Below are 27,219 nucleotides of genomic sequence, written 5' to 3'. Positions count from 1 at the left end.
TCATGTTAATACACATGCTCATTTTGCCACTTTAAGGTATAAAAGAGATGTATGTGGCTGTAGAAAGTTTGTGTATTCATGAGCTTTACTATTCTGCTAAAATGCTGTGTCTGACAGAGAGTTCTTACTGTCTACCCTCTCCATCCAGTTTCCTCTCTAAAATAAAAGTTATAATTGTACAGGTAGAGCTCTATTAAGAGCAATAGTGACAGGCTGTGTAAACTTTCAACAAAACACAATAAAATTTTATTTAAAAAAAAAAAAGGGTAATAGTGACAGAAAAATCCAAGTGTATAAATCCTTTTGGTTTTCAAGGAAGAAGAGCATTTTGTCCCAAAGTAGAGTGGCATTTTTATTCCATAATATAAAAGAAGGACAAAACTCAGAAAGTGAATTTGATTTGCCTTGGTGTACACTAGTGGAAAATGCCATGAAAAACATTAAAATTTTGGCAAAATTCACTTGGTTTTGATGGGCTTGTTTCCTTGGTTTATTGATTAATGTACTCATCTACAATATGAAAGGTTATTCTTTATGTTTTGTGTAATTGGCCTAGATTCCAGAATAGTTTTCTGGCTTTATGTTGATTTGATGTGTTCCGTATTTCTTAATCAGATCTATTACTTCCCTTAGGTAAGTCTGTATGGAAAAAGTGCTATTTTTCAAAAAAACTGTATACTATAGAATGGCCCTGGAGATTTGTCAACACCTTCTTTGTCCATAATGCATTTTTACCTACAGGGGAAATACTGTTCATATTCATATGAAAGAGAGAATTTTACTCTATTCCTTTCTGATAATATTGGTTTATTGTAATAAGTTAGCTATTCAGTCTGTAGTTTTTGTTTTACTCTGTTGAAGGTCAGAATTTGTGTCTTCAACAAAGAAGGCAGTCAGAGTCTAATGGGAAGGATTATACAAGGTACCCAAAACTATTGCTATTCAAAGAACAGAATCTTAGGTACAGGATTCTGAGCTGACATTGCTTAGACAACTTTTAGGTTGTGCAGTAGACTGAGTCAGGATTTCCTGAAACAGATGCTTCATGAAGGCTGACTGTTGACCTTAGATCCATGCAAAGGCCAACCCCTGTAATCACTCAGTAGATGGCGGAGTAGAAAAGTGACAAAGTAAGAAAGTGAAAGGGGGTTTAAAAAATTTTGAGATTACTATGATCAATGAACATCTAAATAAAGCAAATCCTTCCTTTTACTGTTTAGAACCAATGAGTTTAGAAAGGAGGGCAACAGTGGCTTTTGCTTAGTGCGAAAGCCATTACCAGAATTATGAGGTTTTGGGAAGGAAGAATATAGGCATTGAACTTCTTTGGAAACTAGCAAAATCAGCTGTCTTCCTATCTGAGACACTTAGCTGGAAAAGTACAGGAAGTGGTGGAGGGTGCTTATTTAGGCCCCGCCTACCTCAAAGGAATCACATACCACAATGTTATCTACTCCATAAGGGGCTCAAAGGTGCTGCAGGGAGCTGTTTCACAACTGCAAGGTATCATAAGGCCCTGCTGGTAATAAAAAAAAAAAAAAATTTTTTTTTTGTAATATCACCCTCTAATTCAAGGAAGGGCCAGGTAACACCAAGCTCCACTTGCAAAGCAACTGCAGGGTCATACCAAAACTTAACGTCATAAAATTAAGTGGAAGAAGTAAACAAAAAAAAATTTTTTTGATGTCAAAAGACAATCAGAACAGTGGTTTATAAGTTGAGGTCTAGATAGGGTTTTCAGGATTTCCAAATGCCCAATGGAAAGTGTACCTTCACCCATAATAAAGTTCTATAGGCAGATTAAAATGATGAATATTTAATTTTATCTATAATTATAACTGGAAACCCTGGTGGCGTAGTGGTTAAGTGCTACGACTGCTAACCAAAGGGTGGGCAGTTCGAATCCGCCAGGCGCTCCTTGGAAACTCTATGGGGCAGTTCTACTCTGTCCTATGGGGTTGCTATGAGTCGGAATCGACTCAAGGGCACTGGGTTTGGTTTTTTTTTATATAATTATAACTACTCCAGGTAGTGTCACTGTAACAGTGCTGTTTAGAAATGTTACCTGGCTGTTTTCCCTTTTTTAAAAGGAAAATAATATATACCGTTTGTAAGCATCTTCAGAATACCAGAAATTTCAAAAGTATAAAGTATTTCATTGGAATATGCCCATGCATCACAATTCAGTATCTGCATTGCTCGAAAAATACTGCCTAGAGGTCAGAAACACATAGGTAAGCTATGTCATCTTAAAAAATACTATTCACCAAAATAATGAGCTGTTTTCATGCTGTACTCCATGAAATGCTAGAGTTACAAAGGCCATCTATTGAAAATCCTTACTTGGTATCTATTTTCTCACTTCTAAATCCCAGGTGAACATCACACTATACTGGGGCTCTCAGGTGTGAAAAACAAATGTTTTCCACATTCTCAGGAAATAAGAAAATTGCTATAATGAAGAAAAATGGCATTTCATGGGCTATTTTGAGTCTATGTGGGGAGAATAAGAACTTACCCCAATGTGTTCTTCCTGAAATATTACTAGACAATAGGCATTATTAGTAGTAAGATGAGCTTGTAAGGTTGTTAGTCTGCATATGGGGACCCGAAGTAAGTTCTTGCTTTGCCACTGATCAGCTGCAGTGCTTGGGGTAAGAGAGTTGATCTCTTTATGGGTCTTAATTTCTTCAACTATAAAATGAAGCAGATGGACCAATAATAAACTCTAAGGTCACTTCCACTGCTTATGATTCAATTGGTTTATTACTAGGAAGCCTGACATAATTTGGCATAACTCAGATAAAAAGAGGAGAACTTGGAATCAGAAGACAGTGATCTGAATTTGACTCTACTGTTTATTGGCCAAGCAACTTTTAAAGCTTTAAAATGGAAGTAATAAAGTTACTTAACTCATCAGGTTGTTAGGAGGATTAAATCTGAAAATGCTATGAAAAAAAGCCATAAGCCATTTAAATTTATTATAATTTGTTTTTATTACTTTAAATTTCTATTGAGCTTTTCATTCAAAGGTCTTTAAGATTATAGGTAAAAAATAGCACTTAATTTTAATTCTCATGCTATTGTATCATTGTGAATGTAAGAAATTTAATTCTAAGGGACACAAAAAACCCTTCCCCAATTTTGAAGTGAAATCCAGTGACAAATAAATGGTTGATTTTAGAGCTTAAAATGAATTAAGGTTTAGTATGTAAGAACTAGGACTGGAGCTGGTGAGGAACAGGTTGGAGATTGAAAGCTATAGAAATGACAAGTTGTTAAGGAGAGTGAAAAGATGATACGTAAGTTTAATATTTAGCTAATGACACCAGGGCAGAGAATATACTTAATAAATATTGTTGAATGAGTAAGTGAATCTTTGGGATTAGATGAAGCTCAGGAGAAAAAAAAATTTTTACATTATTGCAGATTAGATGATCTCATAGTCTATAATCGCCTGCCTTTCTTTTTAAAAAAAATTTTTATTGTGTTTTAGGTGAAAGTTTACATAGCAAATTATGCTCCCATTTAACAATTTTTATACGAATTGTTCCATGACATTGGTTACAATTTTCACAATGTGTCAGCTTTCTCATTATTTCCATTCTGCTTGTTCTGTTTCCATTGATCTAGCTTCCCTGCCCCTCCTTGCCTTCGTATCTTTGCTTTTGGGTAAACGTTGATCGTTTAGTCTCATATAGTTGATTGTTTAAGGGAGCACATTACTCATAGGTGATACTGTTTATTTTATAAGCCAATCTATTATTTGGCTGAAATAACAAACCACTCCCCTGGCAGTAGCTTCAGCTGCCAGTTCAAAGGGTATCTTCAGGTGATAGTTTTGGGGGTTCCTCTAGTCTCTATTGGTCCAGTAAGTCTGGCCTTTTTAAAGGAATTTCAATTTTGATCTACATTTTTGTCTCCCATTCTATCTGGACCTTCTACTGCATCACTGGTCAGAACGGTCAGTAGTGGTAACCGGGCACCATCTAGTTCTTCAGTTATCAGGCTAGAAGAGGCCATGGTTTATGCGGCAATTAGTCCTCTGGGCTAGTTTCTTCACTGAATCTTTGGTTTCCTTCATTCTCTCTCGCTCCAAACGAGTAGAAACCAAGAGTTCTATCTTAGATGGCTGCTTGTAAACTTTTTTAAGACCCAAGACAATACTCACCAAACTAGTATGTAGAACATTATCTTTATGAACGCCTCCTCTTTATGAACTATGTTATGACAATTGATTGAGTTGTCCCACAATACTGTGGTCCTAAGCCTTTTAACCCAGTAAACCAATCCTGTGAGGTGTTTGGGTATGTCTAGAAAGTCTCCGTAACTGTGCCCCTTATGTGCACGTGCTTTATTATATACCTATTTACAACAATGGTAAAAAATCTACTGTCCTATTATTTTGCATATCAATGACGAACATCTGGCATAACCAATGCCAAGGTGAGATGGAAGCTTAACGCTGGCTATAATGCTTAAGGTTATTTTTCAGCTTGGCTGGGCCATGATTCTCAGTGGTTTGGCAGTTAAGTAATGATGTAATTTGGCAGTTATGTAATGATGTAGTCATCCTCCATTTTGTGATCTGATGTGTTCATTCTCTATTTTCTCATAACGCCGATTTTCACGTAACAACCTGGTCTTTGGAAACTGACCATGTCGATAAATAAGGAGTGGGTATGTGTATCTTGGTGAACTACTATGGGTAAAATGTAAATTCCTAGCAGTGAATAAGAGAATATAAACATTTACATTTTGATAGAGATTACCAGATTACCCGCCAGAAAGATTGCAACAATTTACACTATGATCTACAGTATATGAGAATGACTGTGGCAGCTTCACGTACCAAACTTTTTTATTTTAGTTGATCTCATAAGTGACAATGAGATCTTATTTTAATTATCATTTGCATTCCTTTAATTATGAGTAAACTTGGCCATCTTTTGACACATCATTTGAACATACATATTTTCCTTTTTTGTTGGATCTTGTGGGCCCCCATAAGACTCTCATTGTTGAAGCTGCAAAAAGGGCATAATCAAAAGCTGTCTAGAGTCATCAAACAATTTACATGAAGCTCTACTTAAAAAAAAAAGTCAACTTTATTAGGTTCCTACACTCCCCCTCATCTGAAATGATTCACTAAACATAAAATACTTTCTTCTACCTAGGTATCAACGTAGGTTGTATTCTCTGCTTATTTTCAGACTTCAAACAACCAGCAAACTTTTCATAAGAATAAATGAGTATTAAAAGACACACTCAAATCTTTCCTGGACTTATACATCTCATATTTATTCTTATTTTACTTACCTGAAAAATAATATTGGCTGCTTCCCCAAATTGATTTTAAATTAAAAGATGGGTTCCTACGGATATCTGTCCAGAAGAGGTATTTCAGGTACAGAAGTTATGCATACAGTGCTCTCTCTCTTTCACACATACACATACACACACCCATGCACACATGCAGACATGCCTGCCCATGACTGAGGTGAAATGTACATAAATTTAAGTCCAAATGAGCCTACCTTTATCCTAACAGCCCAATGTTACTTAATTGGAATCAAACTGTTGATATTCCTTATGAATATCTCCAGGTCTTTATAGAGGGTCAGCTGATAGACTATTTGCCTTCAATGCATATTACTTCTTATTTTAGCAGTTTGCAGTATTACAGACTTCTACTTTTCCAAACTATCTTATATATTTGTCCAAAGTACCTTGTATATATCTTAGACCTCTCAGAAAATCTGTTCCTCCCCTATCTCAAGTGAAATCTTAGCATCACTTTCTTCCCTTTCCTTATTTCAAAACAGCTTTAGGGTTCAATTGTCTTTTGGGATATGTCATTTAGTCTTATTGTCGGTCATCACCCAAGATCTGAACTGGCACTCTGATCAATGCATCTATAGTATGTGAACAGTCAGTTCTGGGTTATAGAATTACTCAATTTTAAAAACTCCCTTACTAACACTTAATACACTGCTGGTGGGAATGTAAAATGGTACAACCACTTTGGAAATCAATCTGGCACTTCCTTAAAAACCTAGAAAAAGAACTACCATATGATCCAGCAATCCTACTCCTTGGAATATACCCTAGAGAAATAAGAGCCTTTACACGAACAGACATATGCACACCCATGTTCACTGCAGCACTGTTTACAACAGCAAAAAGTTGGAGGCAACCAAGGTGCCCATCAATGGATGAATGGTTAAACTACGATACATTCACACAATGGAATACTACCCATCGATAAAGATCAATGTTGAATCCATGAAACATTTCATAACCTGGAGAAATCTGAAAGACATTATGCTGAGTAAAATCAGTCAATTGCAAAAGGACAAACATTGTATAAGACCACTATTGTGAGAACTGGAGAAACAGTTTAACCAGAGAAGAAAATACTCTTTGACGGTTAGGAGAGGGGGGAGGGCGGGAGGGAGGCAGAGGGGTATTCACTAATTAGATAGTAGATCAGTTTCATTTTAGGTGAAGGGAAAGACGATACACAATACACGAGAGGTCAACACAAATGGACTAAACCAAAAACAAAGAAGTTTCCCTAATAAACTGAACACTTCAAAGGCCAGAGTAGCAGGGGCAAGGGTTGGAGGACCACAGTTTCAGGGGCCATCTAAGTTAACTGGCATAATAAAATCTATTAAGAAAACATTCTGCATCCCACTTTGAAGAGGGCAGTCTGTGGTCTTAAGTGCTAGCAAGCGGCCATCTAAGATCCATCAATTGGGCTCAACCCATCTGGAACAAGGAAGCATGAAGAACACCAATGACACAAAATAACGATGAGCCTAAGAGACAAAAAGGACCACATAAATCAGAGACTACGTCGGCCTGAGACCAGAAGAGCTAGATGGTACCCAGCCACAACCCATGACTGCCCTGACAGGAAACTCAAGAGAGAAATCCTGAGGGAGCAGGAGAGCAGTGGGATGCAGACCCCAAATTCTCATAAAAAGACCACACTTAATGGTCAGACTGGGACTGCATGGACCCCAGAGGCCGTGGACCCCAGACTTTCTGTTACTCCAGTGCAGGAACCATTTCCAAAGCCAATTTTTAAGACAGGGATTGGACTGAATAAAAAAATAGGGGATGGAAAATGAGACTGGTGAAGAACAAGCTTCTTGGATCAAGTTGTCACATGAGACTATGTTGGCATCTCTCGTCTGGAGGGGAGATGAGAGGACAGAGGGGGCCAGAAGCTACCCAAATGGACACAAGGAGAGAGAGCGGAAGGAAGTGCTGTGCTATCTCATCAGAGGGAGAGCAATTAGGAGTGTATAGCAAGGTGTATGTAAATTTTTGTATGAGACTGACCTGATTTGTAAACTTTCACTTAAAGCACATTAAAAAAAAAAAACTTTACTTCAAAATGCCAGGATTTCTTAATATGAAGGTTAGGAATTTAACTGTCGTCTTTGACTTTAATTTTCTTCCTCCCTTGCTTTTACACATCTTTCAGATATTAAGAGCCCTATGAATGGGTTTGGGTTTTTTTTTTAATATAATCATAGATAAGACAATGTCAATTTAGTTTTAAAATAAGTCATCTTCTGCTGAAATCCTAAATGGCTCAGGAGCTATATTTCAAATATTGAGAAACTACCTTTTAATACCTAACTTTTACTAAACAATTATCACGTGGTAAGCATATTTACATAAATTTTCTCACTTACTGAAGTTAAGTAACTTGCCAAAGCCACATAGCTACAGAATGCTGCGGAACCAGGACTTAACACCCAGGCAGCCAGATTCCAGGATCTATGCTTTTAAACTACTAGGTTTGTTGTTACTGTCAGCTGCTGCTGAGTAGGCCCCTGACCCATGGCAATCCCACGCACAAACGAAGGCAACTCTGCCTGGTCTTGCACCATCGCCATGACTGGCTGCAGATCACGATGTTGTGATCAGGGGGTTTTCACTGGTTAATTCACTGCAAGTTTAGAGACACCAAATATCTTCATTCTTGATGCGGAAGCACTTGTGTTCATGTCAACTTTGAAAATGTTCTTTAATTCAAACTTTTCACACTAATTATAGCTGTTAAAATCTAAATCGGGAGAAATGTTATTCTTACTAATTTTTATAAAGACTTTTCGACTTCGGGGAATAGGAGTAGAATCCTCATTATCTATCATGTTTTTCTTTTTAATTAGACAGTAACAATTAATAAATACGATCTTGCTGTTCAAAAATTCAAACAGCACAGATAAAGCTAAGTCACCACTAACTACTATTCCTAGTGCCAGTCTTCTCCTAAGAAGTAATAACCATTTGTTAATCAAATGTTTAATACTTTAAATGTTATTCCACTAATAGTTATTACATGACAATCTTTCTACTTTCAGTCTTCTCCCAATTCTATGTTGTCATATATACGCCTGTAACCTTTCTTAGCAAATCCATTACCATCAGAGCAACGGCTAAAAGATGAACAGTATGAAGCAATATAAATGCATTCTGTTCGAAAAAATAATGGAACACATTTGTCCTACTGGTGTGGCTCACAGGAAGATTTAATATGTGAAGGACTGCAGAGGTCTCTGAGTTTTAAAAATTATATATTAGAGTAAAACTTACAAATATGCCTAGTTCAAATTCATTAAAAAACGGCCATGTGAAGACCTTCAGAACTATTTCCCCAGCTGAAAGTAACCTCCCTCCTTTCTCTGAGCTTCTAAATTGTATAATTTAAGGTATCTAGAAAAAACACTTTCCTGGAAACCCTGGTAGTGTAGTGGTTAAGTGCTACGGCTGCTAACCAACAGGTCGGCAGTTCAAATCTGCCAGGTGCTCCTTGGAAACTCTGTGGGGCAGTTCTACTCTGTCCTGTAGGGTCGCTATGAGTCAGAATCGACTCGACAAGAGTGGGGTATAACTTTCCCATTTTTAGTTATTTTTATATATTTATATATTTTCTACTAGAGACTGAGTCCTTAAATCAGAGACTATGTCTTATGCATTCCTGAACTCCTTACTGCAACCAACCACAGTACTTTACTGAGTAGTCATTGTTTCTTTTTTACATTAAATGAATTCGTACTTGTAAAGTGCTTTGAAGAGCACCTGCACATTGTAAGTGCCATTAAGTTTATTAATTAAAATAAATGAAAAAAAAATCAATTTTTCCATCAGCATGTAAATATTATTTCTCTCTCTCATCTTAAAAAGAAAAACTTATAGGCCCCATTTCCTCCTAGTTACTGCCTCACTTCTCTGCCCCCTATTCTAGTAAAACTCATAGAAATTGTCTATACTTGTCTCCAAACTCTTCTCTTCCCATCCTCAAACCTATTCAGCGAGATTTTGTCCCACTAGTCTACCAAAACGTTTTTGTCAAGGTGACTGATCATCTCCACATCACTACATAAGATGGGTTCTTCTTAGTCTTCGTCTTAACCGCAGCGTCTGACACAGTTGATGTTTCCCTTTTCCTAGGAAGAGTTTCTATGCTTGGCTTCCATGTTCTCTTGATTTTCCTTGTCCCTTACGGATCATTTCTCCTTCTCCTATTGGTTCCTCTTCATCTTCCAAACTGGAACAACTCAGAGTTCAGTCCTTTCTCCTCCCCTCTTCTTTATCTATACTCATTCTCTCTCGATGACTTCACCAGACTAGTCTCATGACTTTAAATGCCATTTAATTGTGATATTTCCTTAAATTATATTTTTAGCCCATACCTCTCCCCTAAGCTCCAGACTCTTGTAGTCAATTGTCTACTTGACATTCCCACTGAGATGTTTAATGGACATCTCCAGTGGTTCTCCTGCTCCTTCCCACAAAATCTGCCCCAATGGCAGGCTTTACATTCCAGACCTTCAGGCTAACATCCTTAGTCATCGTCTTCTTTCACACCCCACATCCAACCCACCAGAAAAGCCTGTTGGCTCTACCTTCAAAATACATCCCAAATCTGACCACTTATTATATGCACTTCTATTACTTTGGTCTGAGCCATGATCATATCTTGTCTAGATTATTACAATTGCCTCCTCTCCTCACTGGTCTCCCTTACCCCTAATATATATCTACAGCCAGAGAGATTCTTTAAAAACTTAAGTCAAATCATGTTTCTCTGCTGGTTAAAATTCTTCAATGAATTCCTTTTTCACTCAGAAATAAAGCCAGTCATTTAAATGGTCTTTAAGGGCATGCCTGATCTCGTAGATAAACATCCACAAATTCATTCAATCTATATAAATCCTTCCCTTTACAATGTGACTATGCTACTCCTCCCACCAAGAGGTGGAATTTATTTTTCTAGTCCTCAAAACCGGGCTTTGTCCTGGACTTGCTTTGGCCAATGAAACATGAACAAACAAGACACAAGAAGAGGCTTGATAGTGGTTGTGCACTGGGACTTGCCCTCTCTTGCTGCATTGAGGTAGTCTACAGTCTTTACATCTGTTAATGACAACTACATTCTTACAGCTGTTCAGGCTAAAATCCTGGTATCACATGGAGAAAGAGGCCCAGTTGATAGCCAGATGTGAGTGAGAAAGGCCATCACAGACCATCTAGTCATACCTGAGCTACTGAATGATTACAGCCACAAAAGTGGCCTTAGACAAGACCAGCATAAGAACCATCCAGCTGAGCTCAGCCCAAATGGTTGACCCACAGAACTGTAAGCTAACAGTTGTTTTAAGCCACAAAATTTTGGGGTAGTTTATTACACAGCAATAGGTAACTGAACTCTACTACATCTTTGACATTCTGATTCCTAGCACTTTCTCATCCCTTATCCTTGCTCTAGTCACACTAACTTCTTTCCTATTCCTTGTATACATCAGGAACACTCCTGCCTTAGACCCTTGCTCTGGCTGTATCCTCTTCCTGGAACACTCTTTCATTAGAGTTGTATGGTTAACCTGCTAACCTCTTTCAAGCCTTTGATCAAATGTTTCATTTTCAATGAGGCTTATGCTGACCACCCTATTAAAATTGTAATCTATCCCTCCCCCGCAGCACTTCAGTCCCCTTTTCCCTGCTTTATTTTCACAGCCCATCTCTCCCTAGCATACTCTGTAATTTACTTATTAGGTTTATTATTTATTGTCATTGCCCCCAAATATAAAGTAAGCTGCATGAGGGGTGGGGATTTGTCTGTTTTGTTCACTGATGTTTCCCAAACTCCTAGAACATTGTTTGGCACAAAGTGGCTGTCAATAAATATCTGCTGAATGAATAAATGATTAGTTTATATTACCCTCTGTTCCAGACAGGATAAAGGAGCTGGCATTTAATAATTTCTGATGTGAATTAAAATAATCTATGACAAATGTCTTTTAAGCTTTAAATCAATGTTCCTGACTTTTTCTCCCTTTAGCAGTCTTAAGGGATATAACATACTGTCATCAGAACTGTCATCAGGAGGAGGGGAACAGTGTACACTGAAAAATTCCCCTGCCCTCAGTGTTGTATACTTTTTATCCACCATTCAAATCACTGTTATTGTTAACTGCCATCAAGCTGTCCCCAACTCATGGCAAACCCATGTACAACAAAACGAAACATGGCCCAGTTGCGGTGCAGTGGACTGCTTTTACATGGCCTTTTCAGCCATAATCCCTTAACGCCGAAAAAAAGATTGCCTGAGACTATGCAAATAAGGTACCTGTGGCCTACCAAGGTGATTGGTCAGTTTTGCCATTCTGATAAGCTTAAAAGAGCCAACTTCACAGATGATTTTGGGGGGTGGGGGGAAATATCACCACCATCAAGATGAAGAGCCAGAGTGGAGAGTATCCTTTAGACCCAAGGACCCTGTGCTAAGAACCTCCTAGACCCAGGAGACAGAGCTGTACCACTGAAGACAGCACAAGGCATTCGACAGTGCAAGGCGGCGTAAGCACCAAGAACCAGGAGACTGGCGTGAAATGGCTGCAGTGGGCTCGACGACCCACAGACCAAGAGAGCTGAGTACCTTTGGGCAGGAGGTTTCCTGGTTGAGAGGGGTGCCTTCAGGCATTTACTGGCTGAGCTAAAGAGCTGTAACACTTGCCTGAACAGGGCAGTAGGCCAGAGCTAAGGGCCCAGGTGACAGTAGGAGCTGAGGGCTGACTTGGTTGGAAGCTGTCCTGATTGATGAACTGTATCCTGTCTCCTGAGTTGTTCCTGTTACCTCCAAGTTGATCCTGGTTCTGCACTGTATCCTGTTACTTTCCTAATAAACTCCATAAATGTGAGTATGGTCTGTGAGTTCTGTGTGGCCACTGCAACAAATTATCAAATCCAGCAGAGAAGCAGAGAGTGCTGTGGCAGGGACAGCTGGTGTCAGAATTGGTAAAAAGGTTGGAGAGTGGAGGTACGGGCTGATAGCGATTATCCTCCCCCTTGTGAAGTTAGAGGATTTCAGATACCACCAGGTTACACCGGTCCTGCGCCATCTTCATGATCACTAGTATGCTTAAGTCCATTATTGCAGCCACTGTGTATCTTGAGTGTCTTTCAACCTAGGGGTCCATCTTCCAGCACTATATTGGACAATATTCTGTTGTGATCCATAGGGTTTTCACTGGCTAATTTTTGGAAGTAGATTACCAGGCCTTTCTTCCTAGTCTCTTAATCTAGAGGCTCTGTTCAAACCTGTCCACCTGGGTGACCCTGTTGGTACTTGAAATATCAGTGATATAGCTTCCAGCATTGTAACAATATGCAAGCCACCATAGTACAATACAAATGACGGGTGGTGGGTCAAATCACTACACTGGCTATTTCTTTTGAGCAGTACTTAACAACAACAAAAAATGTATTGTTCTGCACTGTTCTAACGGGATTTGACCTTTACGTGGCACTATGAGACCTTTATATGGGATGAGGTTTAAGTCAAGCAGCAGTCTGAAGGTTTAGATGTGAAGGGAGTTTCGTTAAATCTTTCAAAGGTTCAACACTTAATATAATGACAGCTCAATGTAAATAACACTTGTTTAAAAGGCATAACACGTATAAATGACCAAATTACACACGTTTTCAACTCCCACTGTAAATGCTGAGCATTTGTTTAGAAAACTCAGGCAATGTTAACATTGTCAAGGATTTGTCCAGAATGTCTGCATTACATACATGACTTTAACATAAACACACAGATGTGTGGCATGCACTGCAAAGTTATTGAGAAAGGAAAAGAGGAAGTTATTCATATTTAGAAATAATCAACACCTGGGGGTATTATAGGTTAATATATTAAAATATTGATATGATGCTGAACAGGTTTCAGTGGAGCTTTCAGGTTAAGAAGGAATAGGAAGAAAGGCCTGATAATCTACTTCTGAAAATCAGTCAATGAAAACCCCATGGATCACAACAGTCCGATTCAGTAGTTCAGAATAAAGCATGTTGCAATCTCACATAAGGCGGTCATAGATGAACCCTAATCTTAGGCAGTTTGGTGTATCCAGATATTCAGATAAAGAATTTCAGATGTGGAGAGCAAGTACCTAATTTCTGAACATTTAAATCAGAGTTTCAATGAGAGTATTTTAATTCATTGGAGTCGATGTATAGTTTAAGTATGAGAGATACATGGGTAGGGCACGAGGGAACAGTTTAATCCACAGTCATTCACTCAAGTACTAAGTATACATTTTAGTAAACTTTCTCTACTCTTGTAAATTAATGCAATCACTGGAGAAAATCAACTCAACTAAAAAATGCTTAAATATGTTTTATGTTTTCCCCTCTATGGACTGCAATAATGGAGAAAAATGAGTTAACTTCTGTTTTACTGTCAGTTTCTGCCTCCTATCCTATGAATTCACAGGTTCTCCTATGAATTCTTTACGTATGACCACGCCACTCAACCTGGGCTAAGATTCTTAATAAAACACAGATAAGTAAACTGACCTTTCATAACCTCAGAACAAACGAAAACGTGCCAGGGTTCCTGAATCCAAGAGACAGAACAAACAATAGAAAAAGAGGGTATAGACTAAAAACTAGAGGCACAAATTTGTTAACTAAGTTAGCATTTAAATTATTAACCATAAGGTATCAGAAAGTAATTTAATACTAAACTTTAGAGTGAAAAATCTGTTTTGATCTTAAATCCAACTGTTTAAGAGCAAACAACATTCATGTACATTAACTTCAGAATCAGGCAAAACTTTAAAGAATCTGCTTAGCCTTGGCATTTATCTCTTAGAAAATATCTATGTATTATTTATAAAACCAACTTAAAAAAAAAATCATGGTAAAATCAAACTATGAAGCCAAACTTTCTACTCAAGACTATGGCTGATATGTGAAAATGGTGGTTGTGCTGCATAAAGCTGGATCGTCTTCCCACCCAGTTGTATCTCAGACTTGTTCTGCTGATCTGGAGACAGAAACTTAGCCCTGAGATATATGTATATACTGTTTTACAATTCATAAAATTGTCAAGTCCTTGGGAAAAAATACACTGAAAACAAGTAGCTGAGTGATAATAATCTCTTTTTATGTGAGAAATATTTCAAGTGGATCTAACCCAAATTCCTATTTGTTACGCATGCCTGGCATCTTCAAATTTAACCCTATCTTTCCTCAAGCTGCTAAAGGCAAACTAAACTCTTGTATTTACTGAAGGAAATACTTATTTCCCAGTAACTACTTGGCCTGAGAAAACAAGGGTGACGTTTACTCCACATTGAAGCAGCCCATCACTGGGGAGAGTTGGGACAGTTAGGAAGATCTGAGCATGCCCACACAGCTTTAGAGCACTCTGTGCATTCTGCCCAAACAGCTATGGGTAAAATGAACAACTAGGAAACATACAGCATGCTTCTCAATTACTGCAACCCTACAAGCCAGTTCTAAAATAGCAAATGCTCGTGGTTGAGATCTATTGCTGAAAAAATGCTAAGTTTCAACAGTTCAGACCATTTCCCGTGTCTGTCTAGTCAGCCAGCCCCCATTTAAAGCTGTAGAACTCAAAGACTGAGGAAGAGGTTTAAAAAAAGACAGATACACACACATATACAACATACGATTTCCGAGAGTGAGGGTTCCATGCTTGTGAGGGAGAAGGAGGAGGAATATGCCGGATAACCCTCTGGTTTCTCCCAGATTTGAACATGCTGTACTGTGGCATGAGGTCAGCAGAGACTGACTCCAGCCCTATGAGGCTGAATTCTACCCTGACAAAGCAGTATCACTGTAATATGAAGCAAGAGGATCCAGGGCATGTTGGCAGCTGCACAGAGTGGCTGTTCTAGAAAGTAATGGCAATTTCAAAACAAGAGACCTATGCTGTCACATGAGATAATCTTCAGCCCAATTAAGCAATGAGCACTGAAAATACTTTGAATCCCAAACACATGCAGCTCAAAACACTGAAAGGTAGTAACGAGCTTTTCTTCGTGAACCTAATATTTCCTGAAGGAAATGAACAGGAAGTGAAAAATGTGAAAAAGAATGAACTGGTTAATTGATTCGTATTACAAATAATATACTGATTCCAATATGACACGAGGCAAGGCAAAATATTGTGTGCTCCTGACACTGCGACCTAGTTGAGGAGTCCCAAACCTTCCCTGTGACTTTACTATGGAGCAAGGAGAAAAACTTCATTTCTCACACCTCCCCAAAAGGCAAATGTTACCACAAACCTAACGTACATAATTTCTTCTTTGGTCACTAAGAATGCATACAAGTGTGCCTTAGAAATCCTTCTCTGAAATAAGGGGAACACTAAAAAAGGTCTTAAATAGGAAAAGGAGCCAGAACATGGAATTTCTGTCGAGAGAAAACATAGGGCAAAGTGAATATTCCTTTACATTTTGTGGTCTCCCTTAGATTATGCAGTTCTGCTCTAGACCAAAAGTGATCCAGTAGCTTCCCTCCCCTCCCCGCAATAGCTTTTTAACAAATAAATTTAGCAAGGAAACAGCAATAAGCACAGGGTGATGGAGAAGAAACAAAAACTGCAGGATAGCAGAGCAGGAAGATAAATCTGTAAGAAGTTCTTCAATAGTTCATTGTTAGCACAGATTGAATTAAGGTAGAATTTTAAATAAACTGAAGATTTATCCTACGTCACAGTGCTGTCCCTTCCCTTTTAGTCATTCAAACCCCTTATACAAAAAAGTACAAACACCTAAGTATGTCACTCAAGAATCCTGATGATCAGGTCCCTGCCTACTTTTCCCATTCCATCTCTCCTATATGAACACTACTCTTGTCAATGAACTATCCTCCATTCCCATTTTAAAGGCAGAGAAACGGAATAATAAAGAGGTTAAGTAACTTACTCAGAGTCACATGGCCAAACAGGCTGAGATTTAAAGTCACACAGTTAAACTCTGAATCCACACTATGTTTTAAGTTTAGAATTAGAGCTCTATCTATAAGGAATCAGTACAGACAGAACAATAAAACCTACAGTGGTGTTCAGAAAAAAGGAGTTAAATACATCACTAGGGGTTGGAGAAAAAGCTTCAAAAAGAAGAGGTGGAACTTGGGCTGAGTTGTTCATTCAAATATTTGAGGCACTGTTCTGGGTTCTGAAGATACAGCAGAAAACAAACAGATTATGCCTACATTCTTGTTGGGGAAGGCAGTCAATAAACATAATAAATATATAACATACCCATTACGAATACGATGAAGAAAAACAAAGTAGAATGAAGGTGATAGAGAGTGATGGGGTATCTGATAAAATAACATCTGAACAGAGACCTGCATGAAGTGAGGAAGCAAACCAGGTAGATATCTGGGGGTAGAGTACTCCAGGGAGAGATAGCCAAGTACAAGGGCCCTGACAGGAGTATGTTTGGTGTATGTACAAGGAACACCAAGAAGGTTCAGTAAACAAGGAGGGAATTAGGACAGAGGCTTGGTAAAGGAAAGCAGGGTCAGATTGTATAGGGCATTGTAGGCTACTACAAGGAAAGCTGGGAGAGGCTCTGATTTAGGCTGTAACAAGATCACTGAGTGAAGAACAGACTATGCTGGAGTGAGTGAGGAAAAGGGTAGGAGTATGGAGCTCATTTAGGCTATTATGGTAGTCCATGCAAGACAGCTAAAGGTAAGTGCCTATTTAAACATTGTCGGACATATATCCTGAGGCTGCAAAAACAAAACCAAAAAAAGGTCTGTTAATACATAACAGAAGTGGGGTGAGGAGTGAGAAGGAAGAAGGAAATAAAAGGCTTTTCACTTACAAGAAACACTAGCTTTACTTTTGTAAATAGTAGTTGACTAATATTGGATTTTAAAAGGAGATACACATGATCTCATCATTAACAGGTTTCCAAATTTCTGATAGTCTTTCTGGGATCTGTAATTCTATACAAATAACCTAACAGATAATCTTACCATTTCTATTCAATTTTCCCATTCATTAAGAATCTTACTTCAACTGGGACCACAATAGAAGGTCCTCCACAGAGTGGGAAAAAAAGGTAGAACAAAATTTAAATCCATAAAAAAAAACAACAACAAGACCAGGCTTACTGGTCTGATGGAGACTGGTAGAACCCCCGGAGACCATGGTCCTTAGACACCCTTCAAACTTGGAACTGAACCCAGTCTTGAAGATCACTTCTCTGCCAAACAATAGGCAGGCCTATGAAGTGAACAGTAACGTTGATAAACATTTAACTATAAAAGGCTAAAATGGCATTTGCTCACACACAAAGTTCAGAAGGCAGGAAGGGGCAGGAAAGCCGGGTGAATGGAAATGGGGAACTGAGGGTGGAAGTGGGGAGAGTGTTGACACATTGAGGGGACAGCAACCAATGTTAAGAAAAAATCTCTTATAAATTGTTGAACAAGAAACTAATTTGCCCTGCATACTCACCTAAACCATGATAAAATGTTAAAAAAAAAAGTAAAAAAAGAATCTTACTTCAACCCCAGAAACTACTGCCCTGAGATAATCTTTAAACCTTAAACCTAAATATTCCTTTACAACCAAACAACAGTGTAGTTTAACTACTAAAGATTGTCTGCCTTGAGCACTCTGCTCTTTAAGAACTATCCATATGGGATCAAATTGACAACAGACACTCCAAAGATTAGATAGGAAAGTTGGGGGCAGTGAGGCTATGTTAGTGAGGGAGGAACAACTCAGAGAAGGAGGGAGAGAATGGTTGCACAACTGGAAGAATGCCATCAATGTCACTAAGTGTACATGTAGAAGTTGTTGAACTGGTGTATGTTCTGCTGTGTATATTCTCAACAACAAAATACATATAAAAGAATCTTACTTCAGTAAAGGCACAATCCGGCATCTTATTTTTTTAAGTCTGGAAAACAAAAATATCAGCAAATAGAAAAGACTATTACCGGGTTGTTTCACAACAGGTAGTTTTAAAATACTGGATACGAGGTCTCTCATATTAATAAGTTTTGCTTTAGGTCATCTGATAAGGACCTCTGAGAGTGCATTCTACTTTGAACATGAATCTTTGTGTTGCTACATAGACTATGAGAGGAAATTTAGATTCTTCAGTTTTAGGGTGCACATGGAATAATGCCCAAAGAGGTGTTGTTTTTAACTGAAAAGGAACAATTGTGTCATATATTTGAGTTCTGAGCTTCTTTCTTAGTATAATCTTAACACAAGTGCAACAGAAGATAAATTTGTGAGTGCAGTAAAACATTCTCTTGATGTACAGGTTTTAATCTACTGCCAGAACTAATGTTTTTGACTTTCTTCTATGAATCAGGATAGCAAAAGGAGGGGCATCTAATAAATCATATAAATCTGTACAGGTAGGTACAGTGCTATATATTGTATACCGTCTATACAGCTACAGACTTCAGGTCAACAGTAAATAGGCATTATTGTTAGGTGCCGTTGAGTCGATTCCAACTCATAGCGACCCTACATGCAACAGAATGAAACACTGCCTGGTCCTGCACCATCCTCATTAGGCATTATTAGAGGACAAAAAGAATCACCTGTACAGAGGTATGACTACAAAAGAATGAGACTTTTACAGCTCCAATTACTCTCCTCAAAGTTCTAGATAAAATTTCTAAGTGGAAGAACCCTGTATTAACTGATTCAATAAGTATTACCGTGTGTCAGATGCTGTTTTTAGCATTTAGGGATACAACAATGAATAAGATGAACGGGTTCTGGTTTCTACAGACTTTGGAGATCACCTATATTCTCTAGACTAGTATTTCTCAATATTAAAAAAAAAAATCCATATCCTCTACGATATCTTCTCATTTATAGTCTATGTATTTCCACCAACCTGGAATATTTTATTATGCTTTGGTTTTTATAGGTTGTACCTTAAAAACAAGAATTATACTGACTCTATTTTTTCAAATTATACGTGCTCCAACAGAGATTCTGATATACGGAGCCCTCTAGAGATGCTGAAACTACTGTTCAAACCAAACATCACATTTTTGTAGTGTGAAGCTCAATACTTTGAAATGGGAAGTGAAGTACGGCCACATAAGATCAAGAATCTGCATTTTCTGACTTACCATTTGTGTTCTTTCTACAGCACCATGCTGTTACCCTCCCTACTTGATGCATTCATCCATGTCATAGGGGTCTGGAATCTGTTGTTAACATTGCTCAAAAACAAACAAACAATCCCTCAATTTCTGCAATGTACTTTGCAGATGTGTTTCTTGTTTGGTGATTCTTGCCTTCCCCAAAACCAAACCCAGTGCCGTCGAGTCGATTCCGACTCATAGCGACTCTATAGGACAGAGCAGAACTGCCCCATAGAGTTTCCAAGGAGCACCTGGTGGATTCGAACTGCCGACCCTTATGGTTAGCAACCGTAGCACTTAACCACTATGCCACCAGGGTTTCCGATTCTTGCCTTACACCGTATAAATCCTTTGCGGAAACTTCTGTCCTTTGGATACTGTTTGAGTGCACGATCAGTAAGGTCCCTTCCAAGATCCAGAATTAATTCTGAGATTATCTGAAGTGTTGTGTAAGCTCTTTTGGAGCCCTTTTCCCTATACTGAGCATCGAAGATCAATAAATAGCAGAAAATATTATGGTAGAAAAACTATACTGATTAGGTATATAAAGAATGACTCAGTTGTCAGGGGCTGTCAACTTGATTTTGACTCATGGTGACCACGTGTGAAAGAACAGAATTGCCCCATAAGCTTTTCTTGGCTGTAATCTTTACAGAAGCAGATCACCAGGCAATTCTCCTGCAGAGCTGCTGGGTGGGTTTGAACCACCAACCTTTTGGTTAGCAGCCAGTTGCTTAACACTTAATGCCACCATTTCTATAAAGGTGTGGGTCTATAATCATCAAAGCTTATAAAAAATACACTTTCAACATATTTAAAATAATCATGGTTTACATCTCTTAAATAACAGATAATCTTCAACTACTCTGTCTTAGGTACTGGAGTCTCTCAATGTTATGTTGAAGGAATACGGACAATCCTTCTGGGTCTTAAGTTATGTCAAAAAAAAAAAAAGTTAAAAAAAAGATGCACTCACCATCTGTGATCAACAGTAATTTGGAGGCCCCCATGAGCCAAAATTCCCAGTATTCATGCCCCTGCCCCTACACCCACTACACTGACTTTGGGCCTGCTCATGTGTTTTCTAGTCTAACTCCACTACAGCTACCTTTATGACCTAGGACATGGTCTCCTTGATGAATGTTTCATAGTTACTTGATAAAAAATATATATTCTGCTCTTGTTCAGTGAAATATTCCATAAATGTCAAGAGATCCAGTTGGTGGAAGGTGTTGTTCAGTTCTACTATTTCCTTGCTGATTTTCTGCCTACTAGTTCTATGGATCACTGAGAGAGGAGTGTTGAAATTATAATTGTGAATTTCTCTTTTCAGTTCTGTCAGTTTTTCTTCATATATTTTGAAGTTGTGTTGTTAGGGAAGCATTTAATATTATATACACACATACACATTTATGGTTGCTGTATCTTTTTGGTGAATTGATGCTTTTATAAATTATGCAGTGTTCCTTTTTATCCCTGGTAATTTTCTTTGCTCTGAAGTTTATTTTGTCTGATATTAATCTAGACACTCCACCTTGTTTTATTTTTATATTTTGATTAGTGTTTTCATGGTTGTGGGGTGATGGATCACTTTTACATGGCCTTCTCATCATGATTTTGTAACTGATACTAAATGCTGGGTAGGACTATGCAAAATGAGGTGCTTGTGGCCCACCAGAGGGATTGGAGAGCTTGCTAATAATGTAAATAAGGTGCATGGCACCCTTGTGGGGGTGGGACCACGCAAATAAGGTATACAGAACCCTAAGAAAGGGGTTGGTCGGTTTTGCCATCCCACTAGGCTTAAAGGGAGCCCCTTCTACATGGGCACCCCACATAACCTTGCTACTGCGAAACAAACCAACAATCCAAGAAGCCTTGTTGGTTCTGTTGGCACAGCTCCCCTGCAAGGGTTTTATAGAGATGTAATTAAGAAAACATAACGGTGATTCACAGGAGAACAGGAAGAGGCAATGGGGAAAGAATTTACCCCAGCAGGATGGGGATTTTTAGATGGTTACTAAGAAATGGGATGAATATGGCAGGCACTGATGGTGTTGAGGCAAAGGTTCTAATGTAGCATTACAGGAGGTTGGGTGGGCCCACAGAAACTCCTCCTGGTCCCTCAAGTTAAAGAGGCCTAAACAAGTCTGTTCTATTCACCCCAGTTGGGAGGAATTTGATGGGAAGTCTCACCTGGAACCATGTGAAGCAGAGGCTAAGCCAGCTGATCAAGATAGGGATTGACAAGGAGGCCAGGGTCTTCTTGTCCAGCCCCCAGCAGGGTTCCTTAGGCCTTATGCATATGTGTGGGTAATATGGTTTGGGGAGTGGGAAAGAGATCTACTTAGGGCTCCTGAAACCTGTCAATAAAATCCCAAGGGGGCCTAAAGTTAGACTGGGGGGATATGCGGATGCTGTGGTTGATGGAGTAAGGTGAAAATCTGAATGAGAATTGGGAGATTTAAACAGATCTTGTATAAAGTAGATGTAGGTGTCCTGGTAGGGCAGTGGTTAAGCGTTTGGTTGCTAACTAAAAGCTCAGCAGTTTGAATCCACTAGCCATTCCTTGGAAACCCTGTGAGACAATTCTACTCTGTCCTATAGGGTCTCTATGAGTCAGAATCAACTTGACGGCAATGGGTTTGGGTTTGGGTTTGGGTTTGGGTTTGGGTTTGGGTTTGGGTTTGGGTTTGGGTTTGGGTTTGGGTTTGGGTTTGGGTTTGGGTTTGGGTTTGGGTTTGGGTTTGGGTTTGGGTTTGGGTTTGGGTTTGGGTTTGGGTTTGGGTTTGGGTTTGGGTTTGGGTTTGGGTTTGGGTTTGGGTTTGGGTTTGGGTTTGGGTTTGGGTTTGGGTTTGGGTTTGGGTTTGGGTTTGGGTTTGGGTTTGGGTTTGGGTTTGGGTTTGGGTTTGGGTTTGGGTTTGGGTTTGGGTTTGGGTTTGGGTGTTTTTAAAATGAAGTATTTACATCTCCCTTACCTGACTGTATTACTGGTACGGGTATTATGTCTACTTGGGGAACACTCCCTCTACCTGATATTGTAAAACTGAAGGTGCGAAAGTCTGTCCGTAGGCCAGTAATGATTGGACATGCAAGTGGAAACTATTAGAATCGCTTGAACCCACTCAGGTTGTGAATTTGAAACAATATAAGATACCTGATGGACAAAAAGATACGACTGCTTTGATTAAAGACAGGCTAAAGGCTGGAGGGTTGGTGCCAACAAATTCTCTGTGTAAACAGTCCTGTATGGCCCATGAGAAAGGCAGATAGCTCATAGTGGCTGACAGTAGACTGTCAAGGCCTAAATAAAGTGCTGCCACCTATGGCTTTAGCTGTTCCAGACACGGTATCAATGGTGCAGAAAATACAGCAGGCTAAAGGAGACCAGTAGTTAGTGATTGATTTTGCAAATGCCTTTTTCTCAATCCCAAACTCGAAAAAAAACAGCCAGTTTGCTTTCATGTGGGAAGCATCCCAATTTACTTTCACTGTACTTCCCCAGGGTTACTTGAATTTACCAGCTTACTGTCACAGTTTGAAGAGGCTTAGACTTGGTGCAGATCTCAAATGTAATGACACATTACACTGATGATATTATGTTAATAGCGAACACTGAAGAACAGGCTAGGGCTGATTTGAGGCTGGTTAATAAATCCAGCAAAAATCCAGGGCCTTGAACAAATGGTGAAATTCTTAGGAATAACTTGAGCAGGAACCACCCGTAACATCCACAGGCAACTAAGAATAAGCTGTTGTCACTACCTACCCTCAAGACTAAGCAGGAGGCCCAATGTTTGGTTGGTTCATTAGGGTTATGGAGAACACATACTCCACATCTGGGAATATTTCTGGCGCCCATCCAAAACCACTCGGAAGAAAACTGCATTCGAATGGGGCCCAGAGCAACAGCAAGCTACGTGTGAATTACAGAAAGTGGTCTCACTTTCTCTGCCTTTAGGCCCTTATGATCCATCCACGTTCAGACACGATTCTGGAGGTGTTTGCCACATATGCTTATGCAGACTGGAGCTTATGGCAAAAACCTGAGAATGCCGCCCTATGGTGATCACTGAGATTCTGGACTAAAAAGTTTCCACGTGTTGCAGTGTGATACATGCCATTTGAAAGGCAGTTACTTGCCTGCTATTGGACATTGACTGAGACTGCCTCAATGACAGAAGGACATAAAATCATCATGAGACCTGAGATACCCATAATGTCTTGGGTGATGTCAGAGAAACACCCGAACAAGGAAGGCAGTACCCAAAATAGTTCCATAATAACATGGAAATGGTTCATTTAAGAACAAGCTACTGAGGGAATGCAGGAAAGCACTCACCATATCCCCAAGCAGGTGGCTTCTTTTCTCATAGGTCCTACTCTAAAACTACCTGAGAAGCTGCCAGAGCTCACTGTCACATGGACTGTGCTGTATGAACAACTTTCTGCTGAACAGAAGGCTGCTTGGTTCACAGATGGCGTTTCCAGGGTACATGGGCAACACGTGATATAGAAAGCTGATGCATTAAGACCAGCAGATGGAAAGACCTTGATTAAAGAAGGTAAGAACAAGTCACCTCAATGGGCTGAGCTGCATGGTATCTTCCTAGCTGTGATGGAAGAACTGGGCAATGCTGAGAGCCCATATATTTGGATTTTTACCAATTCACGGGCAGTGGCCAACAGCCTGGCTATATGGTCAGGCAAATGGGTGATGGAATATTGGACTATTAAAGGGACACCTGTGTGGGGCATGAACATATGGAAAGCACTCTGGGAATTTAGAGGGTGCATTTTTTTTTTTTTATTAGAGTAGGACATGTCGATGCCTATCTGAAGAACACTGTTCCTGGATTAGAACGTGACTGGAATCAGCAACTGGACCTGCTGGTATGCTCACCTGAGGTAGGCAATTGGGTCCATGAAATGAGCGGACATGGGGATGCTGCAGCAATGCAGAGATGGGCTGAATCGAGACACATCCCTCTTACATAGTCTGAGGCACAAAATAACAATAAGGACTGCTCTGTCTGCCAGGAAGAAAGACAGGGGTTGCAGATGATTATGGGGCAGATTCCCTGAGGGGAAGGCCCTGCACATAGCTGGCAAGTTGATTACACTGGACCAATGATGCCGGTGCCAGCAGGTAGCTACAAATGGATTCTTACAGGGACAGATACTTACTCTGGTCTGGGCTTTGCATATCCCATGACAGACGCAAATGCCAAAAACACCATTAAGGGATTGGAACAAAAGATGCTGTAAACAATTTGGGTCACTGAGGTATATTTTATCAGACCAAGGAACACTTTACAGCCCACAGGGTGCAGCAATGGGCCAAGAAACATCGTATTAAATGGACATACCATGTTGCATATCCCCCTCAGAGTAATGACTTGATAGAGAATGGGAATGGGCAATTGAAACATTTGTCATCTAAGATGCGGGGAGGTAAAGACATTAAGGGCTGGCTCACATGCCTACATGAATGTGTGCTCACACTCAACATGAGAGGGGCAAAGGGAATCACTGGACAGATTCCTACGCTTCTCTAGGGGGTCTGGGGAAAAGGGGTGGGGAGGATGCTAGTACCACTGTACAGTTCTTCTCATCACCTAAAATTGCTTTTTTCCTGCAGGATGCTGTGGTCCCAGGACCAGAGATGCAGCTGGGGATGCCGAAGTAGTGGTGATCCCTAACTAAGAGACTGTAACTCTACCCCTGAACCTATATGCCAGAATTCCGAAGGGCCTGATAGGATGAATTGTACCTTCTCCCTATCTGGCAAAATTGGGGTTGACAGTGAATACTGCTGTAATGCCTAGTGGTCCAGATAGCCCATTAGTGTTGTACCTAAGTAACCCTACCCAACATGAATGGGAGTGGATAAAGAGGGAAACACTTGCTAGACTGGTCTTGCTATCTGCAATCTGGACTAGCACAGCAGCTAAACCTGATGTCCTTCCCAAGGTGGAAAAGTTTGGGTAAAAATAAATGACAAATGGGAGGAAGGAGAAATAATAGCTGAAGGTAAAAGAATGAATAAATGGGTTATGCAATGATGGAAATCTAACCCTATACTGATACCTTGAGAAAAATTCAGAGCAAGGGAATAATCTCTCGGTAAATTTTATCAAAGGCCAGAGAGGGTGAAACTAAGACAACTTTTGGAGAACCTGACCAGATCAGATGGATACCTACAGCAGGCCTGAATGGTTGGTACCCAGGTAACCTCACCCTTAGGACTCTTTGTCCTACTGAAGGACTGTTAATGACTGTTTTGGGCTGGTAAAATGATTGGGGGTGGGGGTGCGTGCATTATCCTCCAAGTATGAAAGATTCATGGCTAGAAAGGCCGGGGGTGGCCTGTGGTAGGATGGATTGCTTTTATATGGCCTTCTCATCATGGTTTTATAATGCCTACCAAATGACTGGCTGGGACTATGCAAATGAAGCACTTGTAGCCCACCAAAGGGACTGGATAGCTTCCTAATAATGTACATAAGGTGCATGGCACTCTTGTTGGGGTGGGACCATGTGAATAATGGGGTTGGTCAGTTTTATCATCCTGCTAGGCTTAAAGAGAGAAATGGGGGGAGAGAGAAGGAAAGAGAGAGAGCAGCTGTAACACAGAAGACAGCGACAGGTGGCGACACAAGACGCCAGGAATCAAGAGACTCGCACAAGAAGGCTGCATTGGGGCTTGCCAACCCATGGAACTAAGAGGTGTAACATCTGCCCCAGCAGTAAAGGGCAAGAAGAAGCTGTCCTGCTCGAGGAACTGCATCCTGAGTTTTTGTTCCTATTACTTCCAAGTTGATCCCAATCCTGAGTGGTACCTTATTACTTTCCTAATAAATGACTTAACTTTAAGTACGGCTCATGAGTTCTGTGAGACGCTGCAGTGAATTACTGAACCCAAAGGGGAGAAGGAGAATACTGAGAAAGGAGTAGTATTTGATGTCAGAGATGATGGAGTGGTACAGCAGTTTGGAGAAGTTGGACATTTGGGATGTCTTTAACCTCTGCCTCATAGGAACTAGCTTTGTGCTGATCCTTATAAATGAAATTATTCATTTAATGGTGTATCTTTTTCCATCCTTTTACTTTTGACCTATTTATATCAGTATATTTGAAGTGAGTTCATCAACAGGATATACTCAGATAATTACAAAAGTCCATTCTGATAATCTCTGCATTTATACTAAATGTAAATTATAGGTCTACCATTTTATTATTTCTTCTCTGTCCTGTTTTTTTTTTTTCCTCTTTTTCTACTTTCCTGTTGTCTTTTGATTTATCTGAATCTTTTTTAGCATTCCATTATAATGTATCTATTGTGTTTTTTACAGTATCTTTTTCTAAAGTTTCTTTAGTGGTTGCTCTGGGGATCACAAAACAGATATAACTTTTGACAATCTACTCAGAATGAGTATTCCAGCACTTTAAATGGAATGTAGAAAACTTAACTACCATTATAGGTTCCTTTACCCTCCTCAGCCTTTGTGTTGTAGTTGTCTTATGCTTTACATTGAAAATAGCATCATACAGTGTTATATTTTTTTGCTTTCAGCTGTCAGCTGAAGAACTCAGGAGAACAACTAATATGATCTTTACCCAGATATTACTCTCCCTTCATTCCTAATACTCCAAATTTCTTTTACCTGAAACCTTTTCTTTACCAATTCTTTTACAGCAGGGTCTACTGGCCACAAACTCCTTTAGTTTTCCTCACCT

The 27,219-nt window shown here is 39.5% G+C and overlaps 1 protein-coding gene across 11 annotated transcripts in view; it reads right to left on the bottom strand.

Annotated features, from left to right (window-relative positions):
• TMCC1 (transmembrane and coiled-coil domain family 1) overlaps positions 1–27,219 on the bottom strand; it is a 282,639-nt gene that overhangs the window by 61,523 nt on the left and 193,897 nt on the right. Inside the window, exon 1 of one of the 11 annotated variants that reach the window (XM_010589945.3) lies at positions 15,003–17,369. The exons of the other annotated variants lie outside the window; for them this stretch is intronic. Coding sequence (XP_010588247.1) covers positions 15,003–15,026 — 24 coding nt within the window. The 5' untranslated portion in view covers positions 15,027–17,369. Of the gene's footprint in view, positions 1–15,002; positions 17,370–27,219 lie in introns of those variants that run through there. 11 annotated transcript variants of the gene reach the window in all.

The sequence above is a fragment of the Loxodonta africana genome, chromosome 22 (assembly GCF_030014295.1).
Source record: "Loxodonta africana isolate mLoxAfr1 chromosome 22, mLoxAfr1.hap2, whole genome shotgun sequence".
Lineage (NCBI taxonomy): Eukaryota > Metazoa > Chordata > Mammalia > Proboscidea > Elephantidae > Loxodonta > Loxodonta africana.
Note: the sequence above shows the minus strand (reverse complement) of the source record. Positions and strands in the feature narration are given on the sequence as shown.